General features: G+C 38.2%; 1 protein-coding gene across 1 annotated transcript in view; it reads left to right on the top strand.

Annotated features, from left to right (window-relative positions):
- The first annotated feature begins 2,408 nt into the window (after positions 1 to 2,408).
- LOC106937552 (fibroblast growth factor receptor-like 1) overlaps positions 2,409 to 12,840 on the top strand; it is a 27,690-nt gene continuing 17,258 nt past the window's right edge. Inside the window, exons 1-2 of the mRNA XM_015019112.1 lie at positions 2,409 to 2,773; positions 4,581 to 4,679. Coding sequence (XP_014874598.1) covers positions 4,616 to 4,679 — 64 coding nt within the window. The 5' untranslated portion in view covers positions 2,409 to 2,773; positions 4,581 to 4,615. The remainder of the gene's footprint in view (positions 2,774 to 4,580; positions 4,680 to 12,840) is intronic.

The raw sequence follows: 12,840 nt of genomic DNA, 5'->3' as shown, positions 1-12,840 counted from the left end.
ATCCATCCATCCATCCATCCATCCATCCATCCATCCATCCATCCATCCATCCATCCATCCATCCATCCATGTCCCTAGGATAGCGGGACGGTTAGCTTCACCATGCAGAAGAGGAAAATCAGATTTATCTGAGATTTCAGAGAAAAAAACAAACATTTCTGAGCTCCATAAGTCAAAAATCTGCAATAAAAAACTCAAAAGTGTTGAGATTAAAGTTGGACATTTTCTAGAAAAACTTTGAATTTTCTGATTTCAGAAAGTCAAAAATTTGTGGGGGAAAAACTAAAATATTTTAAGTTTAATGAAAACTGTATTATTATGAAACATGTTGGTGGCAGTATCATGATGCAGGAAAGAAGGATGAAGAATCGTAGTCCAGGAGAATCCTAGAACAGAGTTTTGGGTGAGAGGATGCAGGTGCACACCACACTTTTCAGATTCTTATTTTAAAACATTTCTATCCGTTCTACTTTGTGAGTTTGTTCTACTTTCTGTTCATAAAATAATAATAAATTCCTTTAAAAAGGGTCTTAAAAAGTTGTAGGCTGGAGTTTCTGCCGTCCTGTAGCATAATTAGAGTTTAACTAAACAGAAATAGAGCAAAAATATTCAGTATTTATATTCAGTATTAATATTTAAAATAGTCACCAGTCATTTAATGCGGTCCTCTGCTGCCATCTGGTGGTGGAAGTGGAGATTGACATGATTTCAGTTGGCGCCATTTTTTCGGTTTTTATCCCATATAAGTTTTTCAATTTGAGAAAAGTTACAAAAATTCCTTCATAAACACAAAAAACAAACAGAAATAATGTTGGAAATTCTAACTAAGATAAAACAAGGAAGAAATTGTTCGTATTTAAGTTCAGACAGTCAGAAAAATCTTTAATTTTTACTTGGTGTATGTAAATATGTAGCTTCAACTGTAAATAAAACCCATTTAGAGTTTAAAAACTTCACCAAACTTTATTAAGAACAGGTTATAATTTTTGCTAAATAAACATTAGATTTCTGCAAAAAGAGGACGATTCATGTTCCTAAAATTAAAGCAAATAGTTTCCAACTTAATGAGAAAATAAATTAATAATTCTAGTTCTTTGAATATTTTTCTGATGTGGAATGTTACTCTATTTTTCTAAATAAACTGAACATTTGGATTTATTATTATATCTGAAGCATAACTTGGTTACTTTCATTTTATTCAATGTTTTTAGGAACCAGGCTGAAGGTCAAACAGTCACCAGAAGTTCTGGGTCAGTTTAGTCACATTCTCCACTGAAAATATGTTTTGATCAATAAACCTACTTTATTTTATGTATTTGTTGCATAAAATCCATTTAATTAAATCCAAACGTATTAAAGATCCAATATGAGTTGATTAAACATGTTGTGTTAATTTTACATAAATATTCCAATAATTCTAATTAAATTAAATTAAATGTGAGAGAAAATATTTTCTATTTAAATTTTCTTTAAAAAAAAATACAAAAAAATATTTATGAAAATGATTATCTTTTAATACCTTATTATTACCATTATTTTACCAATAAAGAAAACTACATGATGGTTTGTGAAAAATGTATGAACCAAACGTTTCAAAATGATCCTAAATTCATATTAATGGATTAGTTTCAGTTTAAAATTAAATTATTTGGATGGGGGTGGGGGTGGGGATTTTGTGATATTTACAGTAACTTAAACAATTACTTATTTTTTGCAAAAGAAACGAAAACAATGGACGTTGAAGCTGCACGTCATGTAGTAGCTACTGAGCACCACCAGGTGGCAGTGTAGCTCCGTGTTACCTGGAAGAAGCCGTGCGCTTTTACCGTAGAAAGAGAGAAGAAAGACAAAAGAAAGAGGAAGAAAGAAAAATAATATTTTTAAGCATTTATTTCTCTTAACCTTGATTTTCTGCTTACATCCAATGAAAAAACATTTAACATTTCAATATTACACCAATAAAAAAGCAGTAAACCAAAAAAACAATAATAGAAAGCAGGCACATAGTGCAAAAATAGCAATTTTCTATCTATATATTGAAAGTATAAAGTATCAAAAGTATGGAAAAATGTAAATGTATTTAAAATTATAAATAAAAAAGTTAGGAAAATAATTATGGAATTAATTTTCAGTATCAAAGAGCAGCAATAAATAAATATAACAAACCTACTAAATAGCATTAATTTTCACAGAAATTAAACCTTTTTTCTTAGTTTAGTTCATAAAATAATAATGATTTTAATGAATAATGCCTTTTATAACAGGATATACCTCTAATAACTCCTGTTTGAAGTGTTCCCGCTGCAGTACTCGCATCTAATTTATTAATTGTAATTTTAGTTAATTTTTTCTTCCCGAACCGCTCCAAATTCGTCCTCCATCTTCCTGCTCTCTGATTGGTCGGCTTGCTGATTGAGCCTCTCTCTGATTGGCGGAAAGTTCCGGGCTGGGGCGGGTCCCTCCACGGACTTTTGTTTTCTCGCCTGCGGCTGAAATTTGGACGGTGCGGATCTCCTGGAGGCGGTTAGGACTCTTGGTTCCGCTGTTTGGTTGTGGATACATGAGGAGTTCGGTTCCGTTCTGGTTCCGTTCTGGTTCTGTGAGTGCTTCTGGGCCTCTCTCTGTGAGCGCTTTCCGCTCGGACTGTCATTGAGAAAGTCCACATGTTGGCTGGCTGGAGACACTTTCTGCATCTTTTTCCATCTGGAAATCTGAATTTTTTTGAGGAGTTTGTTGGAGGTCAAAATTTCTGCTCTGCTCGGATAAATTTACAGTAAGTCTGACTTTATTCTGAATATATTTAGCAGATTAAACCTCATTTTTGTGGATAATCTCTAAGAAACCAACTTTGTTTATTGTAAATAACGATTGTACACATTTGTCCTAATCAAATTCTCATTTGAAAAGTTTCCCAGACATCTAAACGTCCTCTATAATCTGTCAAACCAATAAACAAACTATAACCTAAACGTTTATTTAGTCCTGATCGAAAATAACAGTGATACAGCCTGGACAACAGGCTGGTAAAAATCGGTACCGACACCGGATCTCCTCTCAGTTATGGGTGAGAATTTATGTTGCATAAAGATTAAAAGTGTCTGCCGTGAGGAGAACCATGTGGACGGGATAAATCTGCTGCTTCCAGAACATCTGGGCGATTTATCTCCGTAATAAACCCATCAGCTGCTTCTGACCGGGACTTTTAAAACCCTTTAACTTCTGAAGCTTTAGTTTTTACTCTTTGTACTTTTACTATTACACGAAGAAAGAAGCTAAATCGTGACACAACTGATAACCTCTTATTTATTTAAAACTGTTGGTGGGAAAAAATGCACTTTTATTACAGTTATACTATAAAATTTAGCTGTACAGAAAACATTTAGCTGTTGTCCATCAGGAAACATGTTTATTATTCATAATTTACTGTTTATTGAATATATTCTGCTTCTATCCTTTTATTAGCTGCAGGAGCCTGCAGTCTGCTGCTTTACAAAAATGATTTAAAGCCACAAGAATCAAACATGTCAGCTTCTTTTCACTGCGCCTGCCCCAGGAAATCTGTTTTTAACAAACATTTTACTTTAGTTTTAAGAAAATCATGAAAGGGGAGGAATAAATATGTTCTGCCGTAGAAATTATTAATTTTGATAGAAGTTATGCCAAAAAAAGCACAAAAAAATGACGCCATAACAAAATAATGTTCCTCCCGGGTTACTGATGTTCCTTGCAGAACTGAAAGGAGAAAAAACATTTTTAGTAAGCTAAGCGATAATGATAGCTCTGCTAATGCTAAACTGCTAGAACATAAAGAAGCAGAAGCTAACATTTAACTGCTAGACATGTAAAAAATTAGCAGAAGCAAATGATAAACTGATAAATACATAAAAAATTTGCACAACACAAAAAGTACATAAAAATTAGCAGAAGCTAACAATAAACTGCTAAGCAAAGAAATTAGCTGAATCTAGTGTTAAACTGCTAAATGTAAAAAAAAAAAAACCTGCTGGCGCTATACTGTTACATATAAAATATTAGAAGATGCTAGCATCGAACCTCTAAACACGTAAAAAAATAAGCAGAAGCAAATAATAAACACATTTAAAAAAATTAGCGGAAGCTAACGCTAACCATGAAGACGTCTGTCTCTCTGTGAAACTCGCTAACAACAAAGTCCTCAGATTCTTATTATTACGTTAGCGTCGTATTAACAGATGACAAACATTTGATGTCACATAATTTCATCTGTCTCATGAAAATGAGGAACATTTTATGGCAATAATTGGTTAAAAATGGCGGTCAGCTAAATGTCTGTCATGCATAGCAAACATCCGAACTGAGGGGTTAGCATGCTAATTTTGATGCTCATATTCAGACAGTAATGTGCTGCAGTCTTTAGAAGAGGAACAGTATGAATGTTTTACCTGGTTCAGTTTGTAAATCGCAGCGGGTCTGGAGGTTTTAGTTCTCGTCCTCTGAGTTTGGGCCAAAGCCCGGAGGCCAACGCAGAAGATGACCTTTTCTTGGATCAGGATGTCGTTTCTCTGCATCAGTATGAACTTCTGCGTCTTCCCGCCGTCCAGGTCACTTCACCTCGCCGCCTCTCCGTAAAAACAAAATGGAGGTTCTGTGGATTGGTCTGCTGCTGCTGGAGGTGATCATGATGTCATCGGCGGCCAGAGGTGAGTCCGCCGCAGGTCAGCGACTGAGGTTCCCATGAACACAGAGACACGTCACCGGGAAACATTTCTCCTGCTGGTGGAGACAGACGCTCTGCGAAGTTCTGCTGACTAACCTGATTACTTCTTACAACCTGAGCCAGTGGGAGCATGTAGACATTTAAAGGGCCGGTATCAGATTTCGTTTTATAAAGTTTTTCCCTCATCAAAAACAAACATGGAGGTTTGTTTTGATTCTTTAATGCTTGAGAAATTATTTAATCTCCATGGCAACCATTCAGCTGCTAAACGTCTGGGTGGACCTAGCCCCGCCTTTGAGGCGCAGCTCCTTCCACACTCAGCTCCTTCTGACTAGCCAGCAGCAATTAGCAAGCAGATGCTTGCTAATTGCTGATTTAACGTTGGACTCAGAATCATCGCATCCATTTGAGTTGAATTTATGAAGCCAAACTAAAAGTTAGAAATTTAGAAAATGTATTTTTGAAAATGAGTTTCGTAGAGATTCTGATTTCAGTCGTTTCTCTGTTTCCGTTTGTGCTTTTACAATCTGCATATCAGTAAAACATTTAGCCAGCTGGTTGAACTCTAGCATCTCTTATTTCTCACACATAATGTATAATTATCGTTACTAAAATACTAAAGCTGATGGAAAATGTTGCCAAATATTCAGAAATATTTTTATTTCACAATAAAATGATTTTGTTTTTAAAATAGTTACTGAGCTCCACAGTAGACCCTGTATTTCCTGCTTCAGGACGGATCGACCCAAATAAAGAACCCAAATAAAGACATTGATCTCTTTGAAGTACAGATTTAAACTCTCTCTGATGCACATCTCAGTCAGATGATTAATTATTGATTGATGAATTGGAAAGTTTTAGTTTCCTGTCTGGCTGAGGACATGTCGACTCGGCGAACCGCAGAGCGACGCTCCGATCGAACAAACGACCTCATGGCAAACGAGCCGGGAACGTCAGGAAACGTCTTCTGCTGTAAATTCCCTCCGACACGCTGGAGGTGTCGCTCTGGTGCTGACCTCAGGGGTCAGAGGTCATTTTAGCTAACAGATAGCTCCTCTCCTCAGCGGCTCGAACCGAGCCGGTACCGTTCAGCTGCTGTTGCATGGTTCTAACAATGGGGGGCCTAAAAATTCATTCTAATTTTTTTCTTTGATGAATTGGATTTATTTCGTTATTTTGCCTTTTTATATTGATATTGTTTAAATCCAAACGTTTCTGTTATTATTCTTTTGGGAGGGACAATTCTAGACTTTTCCAAGATTGGGGGTCCGGACCCCCCTGGCCCCCCTGGTTTACGTCCATGGTCTCCGGTCCGCTTGGCATTCACACATGCATTGAAACCGAACCAGAGTTCACTTCTTAACCGAACCCAGACCCAGGTTTGGAGGACCAGAGGTCAAAGGTCAATTAGAGTTCACGCCTCACCAACTGAACAGGAGTTTATAGAAAGGTGGACCGGAGCCCGGTCGAGGCGGTCTCTGATTGGTTCTGTTCTGTTTTGCTGGTAGCGGGTCATAAATTGAGGCTTCAGTCGGATCCGGTTCGACTTGTTGAGTCCTGCAGTCTGGGCCCGACGCGGCCGCCCCAAACGGGACGCGGTGTGGGACGGAGCGGTCCGTCCTCATGCTGTCGGATATCCTGGTGCGTCTGGACCAGGCGGTTCTGTTCCTCTGTTTTCTGCCACCCTCCCAGTTTTACGGCTCTGCTAACGCTGCCTCCCATTAGACGAGAGTCACTGTTTGCTTTGGCTCCACTAATGGGGCCGTCAGGGTCCGTCTGGCTCTGCGGGGGGCCGCCGGTGTTTGCACAGCAGGAAGGACAGCAGCGGAAGAGATGACACCACCAACGACTTTAACCTCTGATAAACCTCCTCCATCCAGAGATATTATCCGATCGGCTGCTGAAAACTTTCTTTTCTCATTTTGATTGAACGCATCATCACTAAAATCAATATTGACAAATTATTGACTCAGAATTAACTCCTATATTTTCCTGAAAAGTTACTTTTAAGTTAGTTTTGTTTGATTTGAAGTGTACTAAGATATTTGCAATAGTATTGAGAGAAATTTGTTCCAATATTTTTAGAGCAAAGAACGCAATCAAAAATGTTAATTAGAAAAAAAGAATTTAACGCTGACCAATAGAAATTCACAAAAGTGTGAAATGGAATCAGGAAAACGCGATTTAAAAAAAAATCCATTAGTAAAATCCACCCCCCCAAAATGTTTTTAAATTATTTAAAATTGAAATCTGAAGAAAAAAAACAAAACAAATAATTAGAAATAATAAAATTTGAAAAAAATAGCAAACTGCATAAATGAGGTTCAAGTACTGCCAAACATTGTAAAATACTAAATGTTTATTTTTATCAAAAAATGTGCAAAGTTTTAATATTAAAATGTATTTCTTTCTATGGGTTTGTTGCTTGCAATAATATTGGCACCAATTTCTCTCCATACAAAGAAACTAGATGTAAATAGTTGGCAGGATTTTGTGTTTTTGCCTTGTCGCTCCTCCATTTTATGAATCTACAGCACATTCAATCCTTCAGATGGAGCCTGTTGCAGGTTTCAAACATCCGTGTTTAGTCAGCAGGAATATTAAACAAGATTTGGAGGTAATTCCTGCTGCTTGTAATTCATCCGTATCGCGTTTCTTCGCCTCCGCCCCGACATGTTCAGAATATTCTGATGCATTTTTCCATTTACTGTTTTTCAGAACCAAACCTGAGATTCATTAGAGTCTCATCGTGAGGAGAACCGTCGGTCGGGTTGTTTCGTTTTCTCTGCCGCTCCGTCATTCAGGCTGTTCATTCTGAGGTTCATCAGACTTCCTGGTCTGTTCTGGTTCTGATTGGCTCTTCTGTTTGTCTGAGAGTCCAGGATGGGAAAGCAGTGGTGTCCAAACGGCGGCCCAGGGCCCACTAGTGGTCCTCTGCAGGACTTTGGGCGGCCCTGGCCTCATTCTGGAATGAAGGAGACTTCCTTCTTTCAGAGAAAACTTTGTTACAGAAAATATTTCTGCATTTATCTTAAATTACTTTCACCAAAAGAAATAAAACAATCAACCCCAGAGGTTTGAAACTTGCCCTTTCATGCTCCGATGATTTACTGAGCCGCTTTCTGCAGAAAATGACTTTTTGTTGATTTCAATAAAATACATTTTTCAGACAATTATTGAGCAGAGAAAATAAAAATAAAATGGTTTTATTCATGTTAAAAAAATCAATTAATCAACGAGTCAGAGGCTGGAATTGAGAATTTTTTAAAAATTTATTTTGTTTTTTTAGGATTTATTTCATTGTTTATTTATTTCAGTCAGCTTATGCTAAATACTATATTTGTATGGCACTTTAGCCTTAGCTTAGCCCAAATATGATGTTGATATAGCACTTTAGCATTGACTTTGTTTAATGCTATATGGTGTAGCACTTTAGCGTTACCTTTGCTAGGTACTGTGTTGTTATAGCGCTTTAGTAATAGTTTCTGCTAAATACTGTGATGGTGTAGCACTTTAGCATTAGCGGTGCTAATATTTACGATTAGTGCTTGAGGATTAGCACAGCTAACGTTTCAGCTAGCAGTCCCCTCCGCTGGTTCCAAACACTAGCTGTGTTCAATGTGATGTTTGACTTAAGTCCATTTTAGTGATTAATCAATCTTCCTGTTTTTGAACATTTAAGTTTTAGAAAATCTAGATTTTTTTAACCACTTTGAACGACAGAAACAGGTTTCTGTAATTCAAAGTGATGAAAAACCAGTTTTTCAAAATATTTTCTATCGTCTGTAATTTATTTTTAAGAAAACGTGATTTGTTATGAGGAAATGTGTGATTTTAATTTTCTGACTTTGCCCAACGTGAAGAAGCCGTTTGGCTGTGAAAGTGTCTGAGTTCATGACTTTATGAAATAATTCCCCGTCTGAGGAGCTGACGCACAGCGGACGTTACGAAGTCTCGCTCTGACTTGATTATTGTTAATAAATCGAAAAGCAACAGAGGAAAGCACAGCCGACATTTCTGGCATTTTTTCCCAAAGCAAGAGGCCAAACATTGACCAGATCTGTAAAAGATTATAAAAACAGATACCGGGTCCGGTCTCCAGTGAAAGCGGGGGACGCTAATCCCTCGCTATGCTAACGTCTAGCTGGAAGGCCAGCAGAACAGTAAGCTGCGTTAATCATTCCTGCTGCTCGACCCTTCACACCGCCGGCTCAGCGTTCTGATTATCAGAGTAATCCCTGTGTTGTGCTGGCACCGTCGTCACGCTGGGACACAACAGGCCTTTTCTCTGCATGTAATTAGCAATGCTACTTACAAGGCTAATGCTTTCTGCTAATACTCACTGCTACAGGTTTCTGCTAATGCTCTCTGGGATTTAACCACTCAGCTGCAGGGGAGGGACAGAAAGCTTGAGAAGAGTCTGAATCGATCCAGACAGATGAGAATTGTTTAAACTGGACTAGTTTGACCTCTTCTCTGATTGGTTGAGCTTCCATGATGTCACCCAACGAGGAAGTGAGTTTCAGGTGAAACAATAAAATGTATTCATTGGTCATCTATCCATCTGTCAATCAATCATGGACTCACATGTTGATTTAAAGACTTCCATCTTTAAATCTCTCCCAGCGTTTCTCCATCCGTTTCTCGTCAGATGCTAAAATTCTTATTGAGCGTCTGTTATCTGCTGGAAGTCTTGCTCTCTCTCACCCTGTGGCAGCCTGAATTTCTCTGACTTCTTTTCTAAACACAGTGAGTCTTCTTCTCTCAGTAGCAGCTTCTGCACTGAAGAGTGTCGCCAGCGCTGCCTGGTGGCCAGATGGTGTAGTTCAATCCCCGGTCATTCTGTCGGGGACAAAGTTTGTCTGATTTAGTGTGAAATAAACATTTCTGAGAGGAGAAACATTGGAAAGTTCCGTATGTCTTCAGGAGAATGAAATGTGTGAAGAGTTTCTAATAAAAACCAAACGTCACCGATGATGATTCTGGATGTTTCTGGGGAAATAATTGTTGATGTTCGTGTTTCTGACGGTGGGAAAACCGCAGGCCGTCCAGAATCACAGGCGGGAAATCACTGGAAAGTATTTCTGAAAACTCATAGTGAGGAGTATTTTACAGCTGACTGCGTTATATAGACATAACAGGACTCATGTTGTTCACTGCAGAAACATTAACTGTTACCAAGTAGTTTTGGCCTGCTGCTGTCTCATTCAGAGATCTTAGTGCACTTTAAAACATAACTTAAGAACAACTTTTCTGCCAGAAAAAGGAGCTTATTTTAAGTAAATTATTATATCAATCTTAGTGTAATAAGATATTTGCAGTAGAAGCCTGACCAAAAATACTTTAGTGTTTTTGCAGAGTTGGAGCAGAAATGTCCTCTATCAGAGTTTACTGCAGAGGAATAAATGACAAACAGAGGCTGATTCCTCGGTTATTTCCGTCAGTTTCCAGCCTTAAACGGCCGTCCAGCAGCGATCAGGTCGGAGTGAACGATAAACAAGGTCATTCAAGGTCAGACCTGCTTCAAAATAATCCAAGTTTCTGTCGGTTTCTGTGTTAGCATGTGACAGAGGAGCTGCTGTCGCCTCATTCAGGCTCAGAGACGCTGATGACAGGAAATGAAGAAAACTGACAGGAAGTACCCGAGCCTGAAGCTGATTGGTTATTATTCAGCTGTTTTATGGTTTTCCTGTAAATTATATGTGGAAACAAATAAATATTAGCATGCTAACCACTCAGGTTGGAGGTTTTTCATATTTCCCAACAGCCACTTGAATTTCAGGATGACTGACATTTGTCAAGATGGCCGCCGTTTTGGGCCTTGTAAGTCAGTTACTGGTGTAAAATGATCCCCATTTTTATGACTTAATGAATTTATGTCTCATCATGTTTTCCTCTTTGCTCGTCATGTTCATTAAACTTTAAAGTGATGAAATGCAGCAGAATCGGAAACTGAAGACTTTGCTGTTAGCGAATCTCAGACCAGGAAGGAGATGAAGATAAGAAACGGTCGACTTAGTGATTAGCGTTAGCTTCTGCTAATCTTTTTTTGATTTAGTGGTTTAGTATTGGCGTCTGCTGTTTACCATTATTTTCTATGTTTACTGCTTCAGCATTAGCCTTAGATAGTTTCTTGTCTGGCTAGTGTTTTAGTGTTAGCTTCTGGTAATATTTTTATGTATTTAGTGGTTTAGCATTAGCATAGCAGAAAGGACATAATCATGGAGGATTTCCCTGCTTCTTCATTGGGAGATCTTTAAGATTAAATGAGCATGTAAAGGTCTGGATTAGCATGTCTCTCTCTCACACACACACACACACACACACACACACACACACACACACAGAGGAGACTAAGACAGTGACTAGAGCTGAACAAATGGACTTAGTCACGGCTGAAGATTGGTGTGGAATGTGGGAGGGGGGCACGTGTCCGTGTGTGTGTCCGTGTGTGTGCGTGTCCGCGCGTGTGCCTGTGTGTGTGTGTGTGTGTGTCCGCGCGTGTGTGTGTCCGCGCAAGTGCCTGTGTGTGTGTGTGTGTGTGCCTGTGTGTGCGTGCGTGTGCACAGATGTGTATGTGTGTGTATGTGCCTGTGTGTGTGTGTGTGTGTGTGTGTGTGTGTACGTGCCTGGAATGTTTGACTCCCCACCCAGTGAACCAGAAAACTCACCGGTGGAGGAGGAAGTAGGAGGATGAGGATCGAGATGAGATTTTATTTTTGTTTCAGGTTTGAATTTTTTTCTCAGCATCAGTTACAGAGGAAACGTGATGAAAACCAATTAAATAAAAAATGCATCAGCTTCAGGTATGAATATCTGTAATGCAGAAGCTGATAAAGTAGATTTCTGATGAATTAGTCAAATAGGTTAAATAAATTAACACGTGCGATAAGCCAAAATGGTTCAATATTTCATTGATTTATATTTAGAATCAATAAATTGTGAACGTGCTGCTAAATGTGCCAATGGCAGAGAAACGACTTACAGTTACAGGAAAACCATTTATCCACCGCCCTCTGTGGCTGTGCTAACTATCCTTAGCATTCAAAACATGCTACGCTAGCTGCAGCTAACACAGAACGAAGGACCCACCTCCTTGCTCTGATTGGTTGTTTCTATTTATCCTTTGGGATAAGATAAAGGAATCAGATTTCACAGATTTTCTGTCAAATACCAAACTGTCAGAGTTTCAACAAATATGGCTTATTAAAGCTACAAACTTTAAAAAAACGTTGGACATAAACATGAGCTGATGTCATCAATCTGATCTCTGATTAGTGCGTCTCTATAATCCGCCTCATGCATGGAGTTGGTGGAGTTGTAGTTAAATATTCCCCTGGATTGAGTCGCTCCCTCCTCTGTATCAGTGACTCCCAAAAACCAGATATCCTTTTCTGTGTGTGTGTGTTAATGAGTAACAGCGTCGACTGATTATCTAAACAGGTAGCTGTTTCTGCTGAGGTCACTTTGACTGGAAACCAGTGGAACCACAGAACCCAGTGGTGTGTGGTTCAGTGGGTTCCTGCTGAGACGGATCCACAGCTGGTGACTGAAACCAGCAGCGAGTGAAAACCCAATCTGACCCGGATCAGGTTCCCTCAGCACCTGCTGCTCCACATGCAGCCGGACCAGAGGCGGCTGGGTTGCTGCGGACAGCAGCATGTTTGTTTAGCAACATGCTAGCAGCGCTAGTTCGTTAGCTAGCTAGTTAAGCTAAAACCAGTTTAGCTTCAGACGCTTTGATTCCTGATTTTTTTTCTTAATCAGGGTCAGGATGAATGGTTTAAAATTGTTAGAATATTAATAGAATAGAGGAAATTAAGAATAAAAAAATAAATACAAATAAAATTCTCACGATGGCAATGCAAAAATATTAAAAATATTAAAATTAATTCTTGCTGTAAATTAAGAAAAAAATGAAAAGATAAGAAAAAAAATCTTGTAAAAAATAAAGAAAAAGGAATAAAATCCTAAAAAGAATGATCATAAAAAATCAAGATAATGAAAAGAAAAATTCAGAATTCCTATGAAAATAAAAGAAAAGGAAAAAAAATCCTATTACAGAAAAATAAATTTAGAAAATTCTTAGTCTTAAAATAAATAAATAAATGAAAAGAATTATTTGGTTTTTCAAAAGAAAACAA

The sequence above is a fragment of the Poecilia latipinna genome, unplaced genomic scaffold, assembly GCF_001443285.1.
Source record: "Poecilia latipinna isolate Pla-1442-1.1 unplaced genomic scaffold, P_latipinna-1.0 Scaffold2376, whole genome shotgun sequence".
In the NCBI taxonomy this organism is placed as follows: Eukaryota; Metazoa; Chordata; class Actinopteri; order Cyprinodontiformes; family Poeciliidae; genus Poecilia; species Poecilia latipinna.
Note: the sequence above shows the minus strand (reverse complement) of the source record. Positions and strands in the feature narration are given on the sequence as shown.